Here is an 18,119-nt window from a genome sequence, read left to right as displayed (position 1 = left end):
TGAATACCGCCCAGTCCATCACACAAACCTGCCTCTCATCCATTGACTCCATCTACACCTCCCGCTGCCTGGGGAAAGCGGGCAGCATAATCAAAGACTCCTCCCACCAGGCTTTCTCACTCTTCCAACTTCTTCCATCGGGCAGGAGATACAGAAGTCTGAGAACACGCATGAACAGACTCAAAAACAGCTTCTTCCCCACTGTTACCAGACACCCAACCGACCCTCTTATGGACTGACCTCATTAACACTACACCCTGTATGCTTCATCCGATGCCGGTGCTTACATAGTTACAGTGTGTACCGTGTGTTGCCCTATTATGTATTTTCTTTTATTTCCTTTTCTTTTCATGTACTTAATGATCTGTTGAGCTGCTCGCAGAAAGTTTTTTTTCACTGTACCTCGGTACACGTGACAATAAATAAATCCAATCCAATTTCCAATCTGGAGATCCGGGCAACCCTTTCCCACCTAGCCTTCCGACTCAGGGCGAGAAATGTGTAGGGCAGAACATTCCTGAGGCCGGAAGTAGTGCCCTCTTTATTTACAGCACTATCTGTGTATCCACCAGGGCATCTTTTGGGTAATCCCAGTTTACGACTGATGGGAGCTTGGAATTTATGGGCCATTATGTTCCTTGAGAAAATAGCAACAAAAAAGTATATAGTCTATAATTACTAATGGAGAAAATAACAAACCAGTGTGTAACTGTTTTCTACAATAGTACTTCCAAATCTCTGAATCAAAAATGTAACTCGAATTTTGTTTTAAAGTGCCCTGGGAAAAACTTTGAACATGGACTACATTTTTGAGATATTTTCTGCAACACAATCTAAAGAAAGGTTCTTTATTTCATTCTGACTGTTGCAAATTATAAATTAAAAGGAAAAATAACAAATTCTTTACAGTAGCATGACACACTTGCCTTGATTTTTGCTACATTGCAATCAGTATCATCCAGTATGGAATTTAGCTGAGTGTCCCAGTTCATGTTCTGTTTCTGGAATGTAAACACAGCTTATGTCAATAGCAACCTCAAATACATGACCAAACAGTATATTAATCAACAAATTTCACTTTCTTTTTTAAAAAACAGGTTGCTATTGCTGCCAATGATAAAATAGTACAGCTCATGTTCCATGAATTTAGAAACAAAAATACCATTTTATTTTTAAGTGGACACTAATATTAATATTTGCCAAGCTAATAATTTACCCATTTCTATAGTGACTGTAACGTAGACCAGATAAGAAATCACACATGCCAAAGAAAGAACCATTAAGAGGGGTGATCGAAAGCTTTGTCAAAGAGGTGGGTTTTAAGAAGGGTCTTAAAGGAGGAGATGGAAAGGCAGAGGTTAAGACAGGGAATGCAAGAGGGATGAGATTCCTATAGGCATGATCATTTATATGAGGCATAATAATCTTTATTAGTGTCACTAAACAGCTGGCTTGTAATACAGAACAATGCGAGCAGCGCAGGTTCAATTCCCGTACTGGCCTCCCTGGACAGGCGCTGGAATGTGGCGACTAGGCGCTTTTCACAGTAATTTAATTGAAGCCTACTTGTGACAATAAGCGATTATTATTATATTATTACGTAGGCTTACATTAACACTGCAATGAAGTTACTGTGCAAATTCTCTCGTCACCACACTATGGTGCCTGTTCGGGTGCACTGAGGGAGAATCAGAATGTCCAATTCACCTAACAAGCATATCATTCGGGACTTGTGGGAGGAAACCGGAGCACCCAGAGGAAACCCACGCAGACACAGGGAGAACATACAGACTCCGCACAGACAGTGGCCCAAGCCGGGAATCAAACCCGGATCCCTGCCGCTGTGAAGCAACAGTAACCACTGTGCTACCGTACCGCCCATGAAGGAATGAAGAATGTGGAAGAGACCAGAATTGGAAGCAGGGCTGGAAAAGATTACAGAGATGAGGAGGAATAAGTCCATAAAGAGGTTCAAACCAAAGGAAAGGAAATTTAAATTTGTTGCTGTGAGAGAGCCAGAAATCACAGAGTAATGGGTGACCTGTGACCTCCACCAGCGAGAAAGACAAGGGCAGCAGAAACACAAGAGCACTATTCCCTTCAAGCTTTGTGCCATCTGACTGTTCTCTCACTGCCATCGGGTCCACATTCTGGAACTCCCAATTCTAACAGCACTGGGGGTGTACCTGCACAACATGGACTGCAACGGGTCAAGGCAGTATCTTCACTACAACCTACTCAAAATGGGCAATAAATGCTGGCCTAGCCAGTGAGTTCCAAATCCTGCAAAAATTAAGGTGGGGGGAGGGGGGGGGGGGGATGCTGGTGATGATTGGGGGTGGGCTGCTGGTGATGAGGGGGAGGCTGCTGGTGATGAGGGGGAGGCAGCTGCCGATGAGGGGGAGGCTGCTGCCGATGAGGGGGAGGCAGCTGCCGATGAGGGGGAGGCAGCTGCCGATGAGGGGGAGGCAGCTGCCGATGAGGGGGAGGGAGTAGATGGGCTGGAGCAGGGGCATTGACAAGTGATGTTAGAAAAATGCAAGTGGCATCCTTTGTGATGGAGAGAATGAGAGACTGGAAACTGTTTTGGACCAAGTAGAAAGTTGAATTTGGAAATCGTAATTCAGCCCAAAACATGACCAGATATCTTCTTATTTAGCCCAACAATACAACCACTTCTATCCTGTCAAAATGTCTCTTATGACATCAAAGTGCAACTGAGTCTTAACATTCTTCAGTTGAATGAGAAGTATTAAGATTTACCATTTGGTTTTTGTTACACTTCAATACTTGCCACTGATTACCTAACTCCTTCATCTGACAATCACTCATGTTGAACAAAACTATCATATTAAACTACATATTATCTCCATCACCAAGTTCACTTACTGCCACCGTTTTATGTCTGGTTCCATTCCACCTTGGTCTTTAAAACTCTAATCAGTGCAGTTGTCACTTTAATAATCTTTATTGCCACAAGTAGGATTACATTAACAGTGCAATAAAGTTACCGTGAAAAGCCTCTAGTCACCACATTCTGGCACCTGTTCGGGTACACAGAGGGAGGATTTAGATTGCCGAAATTACATAACGGCAGACTCAAATACTTCAATGCTGTCTTTGATGACCTTCTATCAACGAGCCTCCATAAATTGCAATTTGTCCAAAATGCATCTGCCCATATCCTACACTTAATAATTCCAACTCACTCAGCAGCTCGACACCTACACCTGTCATAACATACATCCATGTATATGATGGAGTGCCGACAGGCAGTGATTGACACACAGGATGACCAGTGAACACACAGAACACAGCAGCCAATCACCAGACAGGACACGACCACTATAAAGCCAGAGGGCACTAGTTTTCCCGCTCTCTTTGGTTCCAGCCTCTGAGACAGTCAGAGCTCGTGAGCAGCGGCCAGTTCAAACACCATGTGGTAGTCAGTTAGTCTGACCAGGCTAGCCTCAGGTCTCCAGTCAAGTCAGCATAGTGTCAACCCACAGTTAAGCATGTAATATAGTTAGATGTTAAATAAAATTGTGTTGCATCTCATCAAGTGTTGGAAGCCTGTCTCTCTCTACATTGCATCAAACGCAGTCCACATAGATCCAGCTTACCCAACACATCATGGTACCAGGTCTGGATGTTGAGAATTGACGGACTCATCTTGAGGTAATTTGCGTTGACCAGCAATCAGCCATCCGGTAACATGGACAATGTCTGCCCTCCTCCGCAGCTCCGCATTGCCAGCAACCTCGGTGCAAACTGGAAGATTTTCAAACTGAAGTTCCAACTCTACCTTGAAGCCACCGACCTCGAGGCCGCATCAGATGCCAGGAAGATCGCACTATTCCTTTCTACAGCCGGTGACCATGCTATCCACATCTACAACTCCCTTACATTCGCTGAAGGCGAAGACAAGACAAAATTTAAAACAGTCCTGCTGAAGTTCGACAGCCACTGCAACATTGAGGTGAATGAGAGCGTTGAACGGTACGTTTTCCAGCAGAGGCTTCAGGGTAAGGATGAACGTTTTCAGTCCTTTTTGACCCATCTCCGCATCCTCGCGCAGTCATATAACTATGACTCAACAACTGATTCCATGATCCGGGATCAGATCGTTTTCGGGGTCCACTCCAATTCCCTTCACCAGCAGCTCCTGAAAGTCAAGCAGCTCACCCTCACCATCGCCATCGAAACATGCGTTCTCCACGAGCATGCTAGCAACCGGTACTCCCACATCAGGGCGGCAGAAATGGCAAAGCTAAACCCCCACGAGGCAGAATGGGTGCAGGCCATCACACAAATGCAGGGCCTGAGTCTTGATGGGAGTGGCCATTTTGCACGCTTTTCCCGGGCTCCAGCACATGCGCGCCACGACCGAGGGGACGGCGAGACCGACGACCAGCCTACGCAGGTGCGTACGTCTTTCGACTGCACTGCGCATGCGCGTTTGCACACGGAACGCGCTGACGCCGGCGTCATGACGTGTCCAAATTGTGGCACTGCCCATTTAAAGCGGCAATGTCCGGCAAAATCACGACGCTGTCTTCAGTGTGGCAAGCTTGGCCACTACGCAGCCCTTTGCAGATCTGCCCCACTGCCCAGCATCCAGCAATCCTAGCCACGGCGCAGAAGCGTCCATTTGGTACAGCAGGCCGTGACAGACTCCGACCCCGACAGCCCACCAGATCCTGATGCCGAGTGCCTCAAATCCCTATTCCGAGTGGTCATCATTACTAAGCATGCGCTGCCTCTCTCAAAGATGGTGAAACACCTCCCAATCCTGAGCGTTGATCCGGACGACGAGTGGTGTGCTACCCTTACAGTTAACAAGGCTCGCATCCGTTTCAAGCTGGACACCGGCGCTTCAGCAAACCTCATTTCAAAATCTGACCTCGACACCATCCGCGTCAGACCATGCATTCTTCCACCGGCCTGCCAGCTCCTCGACTACAATGGAAATGCCATTGCTGCCAGCGGCTCATGCCAACTTGGGGTATCCAATAGGTCATTGAAAGCGACGTTGCGATTTGAAATCGTGGGACCTGACAAGAGCTTCCCTGCTCAGTGCTCGGGCCTGCAAACTCCTGAACCTGGTTCAACGAGTCCACACCATGTCATCCGCACAGGCAATGGCCTCTCCTGATGAAAACTTCCAGGCTCAAATTGATGACATCATAGCGCAATACCATAACGTGTTCAAAGGTATGGGCACACTCCCATACCGATACAAAATCCTGCTGAAGCCAAACGCCACGCCTGTGGTTCACGCACCGCGTCGGGTGCCGGCACCCCTCAAGGACCGCCTCAAGCAGCAGTTGCAAGACCTCCAGCACCAGGGCGTCATATCAAAGGTCACCCATAGACTGGGTTAGCTCCATGGTTTGCGTCAAGAAGCCGTCAGAGGCGACCAGGTCCGTTTGAGGAAGGGATGGGTGGGGCAGGTTTTCCACTCTGAGTTGGATGTGAAGAACCGGGAAGTGGCGATTCTGGTGGGGAAAAATGTGTCGTTCGAGGCATCGGAGGTGGTGGCGGCGGATAAGGGGGGTAGGTATGTTATGGTTAGGGGCAGGCTACAAGGAGAGAAGGTGGTATTTGCTAGTGTGTATGCCCCAAATTGGGATGATGCGGGCTTTATGAGGCGTATGTTGGGACGGGTCCCGGATCTTGGCGGAGGAGGAGGTGTGTAGGAGGGTCCGGGCAAGTATTGAGGGGTACCTCGAGGTGAATGATACGGGGGAGGTTCAGGTGGGGGTGGTCTGGGAAGCCCTGAAGGCAGTGATTCGTGGGGAGCTGATATCCATCCGGGCACACAGGGAGAGGAGCGAGAGGAGTGAGAGGGATAGACTGGTGGGAATGATGCTGGAGGTAGACAGGAGGTACGCAGAGGCACCAGAGGAGAGTCTGTTGGGGGAGAGGCGCAGCCTGCAGGCTAAATTTGATTTGCTGACCACTAGAAAGGCGGAGGCACAGTGGAGGAAGGCACAAGGGGCAGTGTACGAACATGGTGAAAAGGCGAGTAGGATGCTCATCAGCTCCGCAAGCGGGATGCGGCTAAGGAAATTGCTGGAGTGAGAGACAACAGTGGGAATGTGGTGCGGAAGAGGGTAGAGGCGAATGAGGTCTTCAAGGACTTTTACGGGGAAATGTACCGGTCGGTGCCAACGGGGGAGAGGAGGGGAATGGAGAGGTTCCTCGATGGGCTTTCTTTCCCAAAGGTGCAGGAGGAGCAGGTGGAGGGGTTGGGTGCGCCGATTGAGCTGGAGGAGCTAGTTAAGGGGATCGGGCAGATGCAGTCAGGGAAGGCACCGGGGCCGGATGGGTTCCCGATAGAATTTTATAAAAAGTTTGTGGACCTGGTGGGCCCCTTGCTGGTGCGGACACTTAATGAAGCGTGGGAAGGGGGGTCTTTGCGCCCGACGATGTCGCGGGCGCTGATCTCATTAATTTTAAAGAGGGACAAGGACCCCCAGCAGTGTGGTTCATACAGGCCCATATCTCTCCTCAACGTAGATGCCAAGGTGCTGGCAAAAATCCCGGCCACCAGGATAGAGGACTGTGTGCCAGGGGTTGTACACGAGGACCAGACAGGTTTTGTGAAGGGAAGGCAGCTGAACACGAATGTGCGGAGATTGTTGAATGTCATCATGTTGCCGGCGATTGAGGGGGAGGCAGAGATAGTGGTGGCGCTGGATGCGGAGAAGGCCTTCGATAGAGTGGAGTGGGGGTACTTATGGGAGGTATTGGGGAGGTTTGGATTTGGTGAAGGGTTTATTAGATGGGTAAGGCTGCTATATGAGGCCCCGATGGCGTGCGTGGCCATGAATGGGAGGAGGTCGGAGTACTTCCGGCTTTACCGAGGGACCAGGCAGGGTTGCCCCCGTCCCCCTTGTTGTTTGCACTGGCAATCGAGCCGCTGGCGATGGCGTTGAGGGATTCAGAGAGGTGGAGAGGTTTGGTGCGAGGTGGGGAGGAACATAGGGTGTCGTTGTATGCCGATGACCTGTTACTGTATGTGGAAGACCCGGTGGGAGGGATGCAGGGGGTGATGGAGCTGCTAGCTGAGTTTGGGACCTTTTCAGGCTTATAAACTAAATTTAGGCAAGAGTGAGGTGTTTGTGGTGCACCCTGGAGACCAGGAGGAAGGAATTGGTAGGCTCCTGCTTAGGAGGGCAGGGGGGAGCTTTAGGTACCTGGGGGTGCAGGTGGCCAGGGACTGGGGGTGCAGGTGGCCAGGGACTGGGGGACTCTACACAAACATAATTTCAACGGACTTGTAGATCAGATGGAGGAGTTCAAGAGGTGGGACATGCTGTCATTGTCGTTGGCGGGGAGGGTACAGTCCGTCAAAATGACGGTGCTTCCGAGGTTCTTGTTCCTCTTTCAGTGCCTGCCCATCTTTATCCCCAGGGCCTTCTTTAGGAGAGTGACTAGCAGTATCGTGAGCTTTGTGTGGGCACATGGGACTCCGAGAGTGAAGAGGGTGTTCCTGGAGCGAGGGAGGGATAGAGGCGGGCTGGCGCTGCCCAACCTTTTGGGGTACTATTGGGCAGCCAATGTGTCAATGGTGCGTAAATGGGTGATGGAGGGGGGAGGGGCGACGTGGAAAAGAATGGAGATGGCGTCATGTAGAGGTACGAGCCTGGGTGCCATGACAACGGCGCCGTTGCCGTTCTCCCCTAAGAGGTTTACCATGAGCCCGGTGGTGGCTGCGACCCTAAGAATCTGGGGACAGTGGAGACGGCATAGGGGGGAAACAGGGGGCTCGATGGAGGCTCCATTGGGTGGCAATCATCGGTTCGGAACAGGGATGGGGGATTTAGGGGGTGGCAGAGAGTGCAAAGACTGCATCAAATGCAGTCCACATAGACCCAGCTTACCCAACACAATCTCCCTGCACCAGAATGCATTCAATTTAACGGGCGATGCTTCGACCTCTGCAACAGTTAGTTGGGTAAGATGAGGTTTAAGAGTTCAGCTCAGCATAGGTATTGCAAATGGTCAGGTTCAGTTTGAGGGAGAGGTGGAGGAGTTAGCAGCAGGAGCCAAAAGCAAATGACTTTGCGTCTTTTCTACAGCGAGCTGGAGGAAGTTGTGATAAATTTCGGAGTTGAGGTAGCAACAACAGTCTGACAACAGATCTGGCATCGTATCATTCGCGGGTGAAAATTCATCCCAAACCAGTTGATGTCGCTAAAATTAAGACAAGAAGAGAAGGACATCCAAGAGGTAGCTTAGAAGTGGGCAATGCAAAAGGGAAAGGAGATCTCATTGTTGGAAATGGAACTGCAGCATTTGGATATTGGGCAGATAGCAGCAGTCTCTGGACAACAGTGAAGGAAGAGTCTTTGCAGGAGGCTAACCCTATATCAAACTCTGTGGAAGAGGGAAGCTTAAATAATACAGGCCCTTAACCTTCACCAACTGTGTTATCGCCATTTTCACTAAAAATACTGGGCTAAATTGATATTTCACAAAGCATAAACGCTACACTCGAGCCCATAGTTCTTACTGCAGCAAGGCCTGGCCTGGCCTGCCGTTAGGAGGACGCGGTATGAAGAACGCAACATTCACTCACCCCAGCGGCTCCCCGAAGTTTAAATGAGCGTCGCTTCACCTGACGCCAGGACGTATGGTGCGGGGCAGTCTGGGAGTTGTAGTTTGTAATTGTCCTTGAGCCGGATATTGCGTCACAGCACCATGAGATCATGGCGGCTGCAATACAGCAGCAGCTGAGCGCGTTTCTGGGTCCGCTTGGCTTCGAGTGTCACCCGTTCAAGGTAAATACACCTCGGATAGCAGGCCCTGGGGCGGTGTAATATGGAGGAGGGGTGCGATATGGGGGGATAGGGAAGGGCAGGATGGGAGGGGCGAAGCAATGTGGGTGGGGTGATGGGCGGGGTGATGGGCGGGGCATGGGGTGATGGGCGGGGCATAATGGGTGGGGTAAGGAGGTGAGGTGATGGACAGGGATGGAGCTGGATATGGGGGGTGCATGTAAATTTCGGGTTGATTCCCTTTGTTAGTATTCAATGCAACTTAAAGTAGAATTTAGAGTGTTTAAATAGTGGGTGGGATTCTCCGCTGTGAGACTGTGTTAACGCTGATGCAGAATTCATGGATGTTAACGACAGCAAAACTGGCGCTGCACCTGTTCTGTTACAGCTCATGGCGCCATGTGGAACACAACCGATTCTAATAAGAAACAGTGTGGGATTTGCCGGTTTTTACGATTGACACTCTGGAGGCTGACGGGCTGCAGCCGCATATACACACTTCACCCTACACAGACCATCCCAGCCAACAAGATGGCAGCGAGGAGAGCAGCCCCAAGGTTCATGAACGCAGAGCTCAAGACTCTCCTGGACGCTGTGGAGAAGAGGAGGATGACCCAGTACCCCGGCCCAGGAAGGAGGCTGCCAGCTGTCGCCATTTGCCGCGCCTGTGTGCAAGTGGCAGAGGTGTATCGGCATGGGCAGCTGACCATGTCATCTGGACCAGCCAGTAGTGCTGTAAAACATTGCGCAACCTCCTCCGGGTGCGTAGGGCAGCACCATGGCCCTGGCACCAACACCTATAACCCGACACCACTGCCCCCCCCCCCCAACTCGAAGGATGGGCGAACCCCCACAGTGCACCACATGCCGGTACCCATACCGGCTGCCATGGCTGGGTGATCTGGTCACTGAGACCACCAGCACTGGGCTGCATGCGTCAGACTGTCTAACTCTGTTGTTTTCTGTTCACCTCCCTCCCCTGCAAGAAGGCCACACAGAACCGCTGGGAGTGGGAGAATCCAGAGGGAGACTGCCAGACCTGCGGCCCCTCCCTGTTGCTGTCAAGAGAGCCCTGGGGAGCCCAGAGGAAAGGGAGGTCGCTGAGGTGGAGTTCGGCCACGGACGAAAAAGTGATACCCCACTGAGTTGCGGTTCCCCATGACATGAGTATCAAAGCCCCCCCCTACCCCAACACCACCGTTACCCCCAACCTACCCACACGCTCACCGTTCCATGGTCTAATCATGCATCTTGTCCTGTGCGTTGCAGGACCTGCTGGTGATAGGGGCAGGTTCATCTGACGTCCACTGCCCCTAACCAGTGCCTCAGCCGAGGCCCCCCCATGAGCTGAGCATCTGAGATGTCAGCCCTCTGCCCAAGAGGAGACCCTGGAGCTCGAGCCGGAGGATGACCCTCCAACACCTCCACCATCCCAGAGACACTCACCTTGGTTGGGCACTTTAATGGAGAGGTACCTGGGACATTATCTGGTGCGCACCACACAGCTGATCCGGTACAGCAGGTGGAGGTAGGAACACCGGAGGGGGTGGACGGTTGGAGTGCAGGCCGACTCCTGAAACTAGCTGCCGTCCAGACGGGATTTGGGCTTCTGGAACGGACAGTCCCATCAATCATGGGGATGCAGCCGCAGAGCCAGGAACTACATGAGGGGTTGTCCTCATGAACACCTCATCCAACACCTGCAGGTGCAGTTGGAGGAGTCCAACTGCATGCAGCAGCAGGAGGTGGTGCCGACAATGTCGCACATGTGCCGTCCGTGGTGGAGGCATTGGGGGGGGCGACGGTTTCGGCCTGGGGTGTTGTGTGCCGGCGCTGGCCGAGCCCAGGTGAGGGCTGCCATCTCACAGGCAACCATGTGCCAGAGCCATGTGAACATCGCAGTGACGCTGCTGAGTGTGGCACAGTCACAGCAGGCCATGGCTGGGAACGCCGGCGGCATTGCCCAGGCACTGACCAACGTGGCACAGACACCAGTCCCAGAGGGCGATGGTGCAGTTGCTGGCTGATGTCACACAGACCCAGAAGGTAATGACACAGTCACAGCGTGATTATGGCGCAGTCCAAGGCGGCGATGGTCCATTCATCGTGCTCCATGGCTGCGGGCATGCGGACCCTGGTCGACACCAGTGCAGGCCGCCAGGACTGGCAGCACTAAAGTGGCAGGGGAGCCTCAGTGGATAGCCTCATCCCATGGAGTAGCCCGGGTGCCATTAGGCACCCTGAGAGAGAGAAGGTGCCCCCCCTTTCTCTTCCCCCTCCTGTCCCTGGAGCATTTGGTGGGCAGCAGGCGGAACAAGGCGTCACCACACCACCTGGAACACCCGAGCAGCAGCCAGGCCCATCCAGTCTGGTCGCCCCAAAAGATGGCTGCTAATGGGGAACCAGTTCGCAGGGCGGGATTTATAGAGCTTTTATTTGTATTTCTCTTTTTTAGCCCTGTTTTTTGTTGTTGGCTTTCTTATAACGCTACTTTGTGTTTTTTTCCCTCCCCAGATTGGTTGGTATAATGCTGTCTTACAACCCTCCTTCCACCTTCAGTACCCAGATGACACATTGGCCTTTGTTGTCCTCAGCACACCTCAGATGTTTGAGAAAGCCTTCAAACCTTTCATTGCAGATAAGCAATTATCCACTGTTCGAGACCCTATTGATGAGTGTGCTGTTCTTTATTTTTCACTTGTCAAAGAAGTAAATACGCATGTTTTACTTAATGTCTTTAATACTTAAGACCTGCTGACTGAATGGGAGTGTTAAATAGTATTTACTATGAGAGATAACCCTTAATGTTGGTAATTATTTGATTGTCATATTGGGCCATGTTGAGAATTTACTGCTTCTAAAATTTTATTTGTTTTTCAAATTTAATGTGACTATTCTTAAAGTCTTGTCTTTTTGCTGATTATTATTCACAATCGCTGATGCATTAATATAGCTTATGTCTGTATATAGTACCAGCATGGTGCAAAAACATTAAACCCATTTCACGTACAGAGAATTTAAGGAATTTGTTGAACCTTATGGGTTCGACATCGTCATCACATTATCCAAGGGTGTAAAGTATGTCCCAGATGACCATCGGCTAATTTTTTTCCCCTTTGACAGGGAGAGCTGACTGGTGGTGATTTAGCCTGAGGATTACCACATGTCAGGTGAGGGGCAAGGTTGAGAAGACGGGGCCTTTATGAATAACCTCAGCCGGTACAGGGATTGAGCCTGCGCTGTTGGCCTCGCTCTGCATCACAAACCGGCTGTCCAGCCAACTGAGCCCCCTCCTAAGGAGAGACAGGTTTATAGATAGGTCGAGATGATCAAGAACAGATAGAAAAAGGGGAGTTGTAGGGTTCTGAAGGTTTCTTGAATTCTGGAGGGTTTGCACATCAGGATCAATTTTGGAGGTGACAAAATATAACAAGTCTTTGGAGAGTCGTGCAAGGTTGAAGATGGAATTTCTGACAAAGGATAGGCTTTGAAAGTTAAAAGGAAATTGGAATATCAATATCAAGGAATATCAACTAACTTAAGTGACCTGAAAGGAAATGTGGGGGGTCAGTAGTTTACAAGGAATGGGATTGAGTGGGAAGGAATAGAGTTTCATTGATGAGTTGAGCTGAGAGAGAACATATGGGCATAGAAACAAAACCTGATAGATTAGTATTAGGACAATTAGTGGTTCGGCTTGGTACACATGCAGGAAGACTGTAATTAGATCAAATATAATAATTAATTTAGGATAGTGAGCATTTATGTAGTCAGTTAACTTGAGAATGTCGTGAATCATTTAACAAAGTTTTCTTTGAAAATATTACCATTATGGATGCCAGATATCTGGTCCTTCAGAACTCTTATATTACGAGAATAACATTTTCTTATTTTCTTGCTCTAGAACTTCTCTGATCAGAGGATTGAAGCCATTCATGACTTTGAGATGCTTCCCAATCGAAAGCCAAAGGTTTTGGTTCAGACAGCTGCACATGTGGCTGGAGCAACCTATTATTATCAAATGAAGGATGTGCAGCAAAACCCCTGGGGAGAAAAAGTAAGGGAGAGAGCGACTGTCTTCTGTGAAGGAGAGGAGAAAGCTAGCGCTTTGCTTTGACTTGCCTACTTAAAAATATTTCCAATAAGACATGAACTGAGCAGTTTTGTGAATTGCAGCTCCAATCTGCATTTTGCCATTTGCTGGCTGAGAGCATTAAGATATCAGCATGTAGCACCCCATGTTTATCAAGGAGAATTATATGGAATGCATTGGCATATTTTACTGTTGATTAGATCTTGTCATTCATTGCCAGACCTGGTTGGTTGACTTGAGAAAGACTGTGCCTCTCCATGGCCAAAGTTTCCTACAATGCCAGGATAAAGAATAAATGGAAAGGGTAAAACCAATTTGTATTCTTCTTGATGAAGATTTGATTCTCCCTTCTGTCTCCCTACATGCCCACAGCTCTCAATCCTTAACTACAATGTCATGTGTGGAGCTTGTGGATTTTTTAAATCTCCAATCTAGAAATGACCACATAGCATCCCATCTGGTTCACTAATGTTCTTTGAGGAAGGAAATCTGCCATCCTCACTGGTCTGGCCAACATGTGACTCCAGACCCACAGCAATGTGGTTGACTATTAAATGCCCTCTGAGCAAAGACCAAGGCAATTGGGGATGGGCAATAAATGCTAGACCAGCCAGCGGCGCCTACATCCCATGAACAAATTTTAAAAATCAGCAGCTGCAAGCATCATATCCAGACTGTTTCTCAGTAGCCATAAATTACCATTTCAGATGTGAGGTGTTCCGGTAACTCGGCTTGTAAGCCCATTGAAAATATTTATTTCCAAATAATGACACCACCTAGCTGTGATGTAGTTTTCTTTTTCCTGTGGGCATTGCTGGCAAGGCCAATACTTATTGCCATCCCTAAAGGTCCCTGAGAATGTGGGAGTGAGCCATCTTGAACAGCTTGTAGTCCATCGGGTTCAGGGACAACTGTTTGAGAGAGAATTCCAGGATTTTGACCCAGTGATAGCAAAGGAATAGTGATATAGTTCCAAGCCAGGATCGTGTGTGGCCTGAAAGGGAACTTGCAGGTGGTGATGTTCTTAGATGGTAGAGGTCATGTTTGGACACTGCTGTGAAAGATGCCTTAGTGAGTTGCTGCAAACATCTTATTGATGGTACTCCCTGCTGCCACTGTGCATAATAATAATCTTTATTAATGTCACAAGTAGGCTTACATTAACACTGCAATGAAATTACTGTGAAAATCCCAGGGGTGGAGGAAATAAATGTTTACAGTGATGGGGTGCCGATCAAGCGGGCTGCTTTGACCTGGATGGTGTTGAGCTTCTTGAGTGTTGAAGCTGCATTCATCGTGGCTAATGGAAAGTATGCATCACACATCTGACCTGTCCCTTGTTAATGGTGGACAGAATTTGGCGAGTCAGGTGAATTATTACTCCCCTCAGAATTCCTAGCCTCTGATCTGCTGTTGTAACCATATGGCTAGTCCAGTGCATTTACTGGTCCACACTAACCCACGGGATATTGATAGTGGAGGATTCATCAATGGTCATGGCATTGAACATCAAGGGTCAATGGTTAGATTCTCTCCTGTTGGAGATGGTTATTGTCTGCAGCTTGTGTGATGTGATTGTTACTTGTTACTTTATCAACCCAAGCCTGAATATTGTCCAGGTCTTGCATATAGACAAGGACTACTTCTGTATCTGAGGAGTCGTGGTAAGTTGTCTATCTCGACCAGTGGAATAGGTGAAAGCTTGGTGCTGCCATACAGGAGAGAAAAATATTGGCGGAGCTTCTAGCAGACAGAGTGGCATTGTTAGAGGCCTGGGACTTGCTAGCTGTCATCTCTGCCAAGGATGGCATTTGGTACTGGGAAATGTTCTGTAGTTAGCATGGAAATCTGGAAGGGATCTCGGCCTTAAATTGGAAGAGCACTTTGGGGACATAGCATATTGAATCCAACATACGGCACAAAGTAGTAGGAAAACAATTGATGTCTATTATTCCTCCCAAAATGAATTTTCGATCTCAACTATGCCATTTGTGGGGAACAGCCAGTGATGAGTAAAAATCCTTCCTTGCAAGAAAGGAGAAATAACTGAGTGTCATATTGTTGAACCACTAGATGCCTTCAGGGGGCGTTTTATAGCGTGCCATTGAATAAGGTCTGTAATTTGGTCATCTGTCCATCACATTAGCTGCATAAATCAATAAATATCTTGCATTTAATAAAAAATATTAAATCATTTTCTTATAGAAAATGTACGGAGTGTGCATTCATCCACGCTATGGAGGCTGGTTTGCAATACGAGGAATCTTAATATTCCCAAATGTCCAGGTCCCATCCCTTGAGCAGAAGCTGCCTGTGGACTGTGTTTCAACAGATGAAAAAAAGATCCAATTACTTGAAAGCTTTACCTTTCACTGGAGAGACTGGACCTACCGTGATATCATTGATGTAGAAGAAAGGTACTCTGAAGAACAAAAACAATACTTTGCAACACCTCCTGCTGAAAGATTTAAACTACTTGGACTGAAAAGTAATATTTCAGGAGAAAATCAGCAAAGCAAAACACATGGAGCTTTTTAATATCTCCACTGATAGGAAGCCTAGATGACAACATTTGGTGAGGGGTTGGTGGAGGGGAAAGCGTATAGAGACTACTTACTCACTATTTAGCTGCTGAATAAATAAATTATGGGAGTAAAAAGGTTTTTCTATTTTTGTGGGGGATAAATTATGTTTTCAACTCAATGCCATAATGTATGTTTTTTAAAATATTTTATAAAAAGAACTGTTTTCTCTACATTGGCTTTAATTTTTATATGGTGATATTTTTAGTTTCTATATAGTTATATATTGCTTTGGATGGGGAAAACAAGTTTACATAGTTTAATATTGCTCAATGCAGTAAAACAAAAATAATGCAATATTTGGAGATTTTCAGTGATCTTGTTCACCAATAATATGTCATTCAGTTTATATTCTGGGTTTGCTTATTCAAGGTTGTTTATTCAAAACGTAATGTGGAAGCCAACACATGGAAACTAGTACAAAATAAGTCACAGCATGGAAACAAGCCATTTTGCCCAACTAGTCTATGTCAGCTTTTATCTTTCACCTGTGAACATGGTTCTATCTGTCCATTCTGATCTTGAATGTTGACATAGATTCTGTTGACCCTGGAAGTGAGCATTAAAACTCCAATGTACGCACAAGTCTCTGTGATACAAATACTTTGTGAAAAAGTAACATGTAAACCAATGAAAAATCTAAAATAAATGTTTACTTTTAGAAGTCATTTTGGGGAGTCCCACTGAATATATTTCAAATTTTGCCTTTTTTATAAATTGTTTAAAATTACTGCAAACAATTGTAAAAGAGTATGTTACAGTATGAGCTCTCACACCTAACTCTTGTCCTTCAAATTTACAACAAAAGGCTGTTTCAATAAGCAACTCCACTCCTCCTGTCATCTAAAATAATAATAATAAACTTCATTATTGTCACAAGTAGCCTCCCATTAATGCTGCAATGAAGTTACTGTGAAAAGCCTCTAGTCACCACACTCTGGCGCCTGTTCGGGTATACGGTGGGAGAATTCAGAATGTCCAATTCACCAAACAGCACGTCTTTTGGGACTTGTGGGAGGAAACCGGAACACCGAGAGGAAACCCACGCAGACACTGGGAGAACTTGCAGACTCCACACAGACAGTGACCCAAGCCAGAATCGAACTTGGGACAAAGGCGCTATGAAGCAAACATGCTACTGTGCCGCCTATGGTTGACAGCTTCAAATTCCTAGGTGTGCACATCACCAAAAATTGGTCCTGGTCCACCCACGTAGATGCTACTACCAAGAAAACACAACAGCGCCTATAATTCCTCAGGAAAATAAAGAAATTTGGCATGTCCACATTAACTCTTACCAACTTTTACAGGTGCACCATAGAAAGCATCCTATCTGGCTGCATCACAGCCTGGTATGGCAACTGCTCGGCCAAGACTGCAAGAAACCTCAGAGAGTCGTGAACGTCGCCCGGTCCATGACACAAACCCGCCTCCGATCCATTGATTCTATCTACAGCTCCCGCTGCCTTGGCAAAGCAGGCAGCATGATCAAAGACCCCTCCCACCCGGCTAACTCACTCTTCCATCTTATTCCATTGGGCAGGAGATACAAAAGTCTGAGAACACGCACTAACATTCAAAAACAGCTTCTTCCCCACTGTTACCAGACTCCTAAACAGCATTCTTATGGATTGAATAGATTAATACTACACTCCTATATGCTTCACCTGATGCCGGTGCCTATGTATATTCATTGTGTTGCCCTATTACGTATTTTCTTTTCATGTACTAAATGATCTCTTTGAGCTGCACGCAGAACAATACTTTTCACTGTACCTCAGTCCATGTGACAATAAACAAATCCAATCCAAAATCGGCAACATTACGTGAATTGAGTACTATTCCACAGGACTAACAATAACTCTCTTCTGAAGTATCTTTATTTTAGAGGTCATTATTCAAGGAATTCTAACTGGTATGGCTCCTTCGAGTTGTATACATGCTAGATTTGAATTAGACAAGGAAATGAAAGATTATCAGGATATGTGGGAATGTAGAACTTGAAACAAACAGTTCAACCATGATCTTATGAAATGTCGGAGCAGACTCGAGAGGCCGAATGGCCTAATTCTGTTCCTATTTTATATGTTCTTGCGTATTTCCAGTTGGTATGTGGGTTGCATCCTAATATCACTGCATAGGATTTGAATCATTGTGTAAAAAGTGTACTTTAGTCCCATCAAGGGTACATTTATCCATTTCATTTTCAAGGAGGACACGGAACTGTTAAGGGCAGGGGGGCCTGTCCAAATTAAATGCACTATAAGTGGCAGAAGTCCATTGCTTTGAGGATGATGTCTACTCAGGATCACAACTTTCTGGCTTGAATCTTGTGACTGAACAGGCTGATCCTTTAGTAGAAAGCTCCTCCAGTCATTAACTGCAATTCTGCAATGCTTCGAGAAGGGCTTCAGAGTGTTTTTGAAGTGCTTTCTTTGTCCATCCTTTGACAGCTGCGAAACAGAACCTTGTAGGGGAGATGGTTTTTGGCCATCTTGATATAGTGCCCAGTCCATCGTAGTTGATTTTGCAGGAGATTTGTTTCAATGTTTGTGGAGCTGGTTTCAAGAAGGACACTAGTGTTTGTTCAATGCTCCTCCCGTTTGAATCTGGAGGACGCTGCAGAAGCATTGCTGATAGAATTTCTCAAGCTCTTTT

At 47.4% G+C, this 18,119-nt stretch overlaps 2 protein-coding genes across 4 annotated transcripts in view; one reads left to right on the top strand and one right to left on the bottom strand.

The window, feature by feature from the left end:
* The window catches only part of LOC119964530 (myosin heavy chain, clone 203-like), a 46,219-nt gene extending 37,456 nt beyond the window's left edge, over positions 1-8,763 (bottom strand). The window contains exons 1-2 of one of the 3 annotated variants that reach the window (XM_038794142.1): positions 8,588-8,763; positions 927-1,001 (exon numbers count right to left, since the gene is read on the bottom strand). In XM_038794142.1, the coding sequence (XP_038650070.1) occupies positions 927-1,001; positions 8,588-8,719 (207 nt within the window). In that variant the 5' untranslated portion in view covers positions 8,720-8,763. Of the gene's footprint in view, positions 1-926; positions 1,002-3,623; positions 3,651-7,889; positions 7,935-8,587 lie in introns of those variants that run through there. The other 2 variants (XM_038794143.1, XM_038794144.1) reach the window with 2 other exon arrangements.
* Positions 8,707-16,129, top strand: mmachc (metabolism of cobalamin associated C). The gene is made up of 4 exons (XM_038794157.1): positions 8,707-8,789; positions 11,301-11,495; positions 12,691-12,843; positions 15,085-16,129. Exons 1-4 carry the CDS (start codon positions 8,718-8,720, stop codon positions 15,415-15,417), a joined length of 753 nt encoding a protein of 250 aa, XP_038650085.1. The 5' UTR covers positions 8,707-8,717; the 3' UTR covers positions 15,418-16,129.
* Positions 16,130-18,119: the final 1,990 nt, after the last annotated feature.

This window comes from Scyliorhinus canicula, chromosome 4 (genome assembly GCF_902713615.1).
Source record: "Scyliorhinus canicula chromosome 4, sScyCan1.1, whole genome shotgun sequence".
In the NCBI taxonomy this organism is placed as follows: Eukaryota; Metazoa; Chordata; class Chondrichthyes; order Carcharhiniformes; family Scyliorhinidae; genus Scyliorhinus; species Scyliorhinus canicula.
This window is presented reverse-complemented; position numbering and strand designations above follow the sequence as displayed.

Coding starts and splice junctions, on each gene's coding strand:
- mmachc (XM_038794157.1), top strand. CDS start 8,718: ATGGCGGCTGCAATACAGCAGCAGCTGAGCGCGTTTCTGGGTCCGCTT. Junction 8,790..11,300: donor TCGAGTGTCACCCGTTCAAG/GTAAATACACCT, acceptor TTCCCTCCCCAG/ATTGGTTGGTATAATGCTGT. Junction 12,844..15,084: donor AAAACCCCTGGGGAGAAAAA/GTAAGGGAGAGA, acceptor ATTTTCTTATAG/AAAATGTACGGAGTGTGCAT.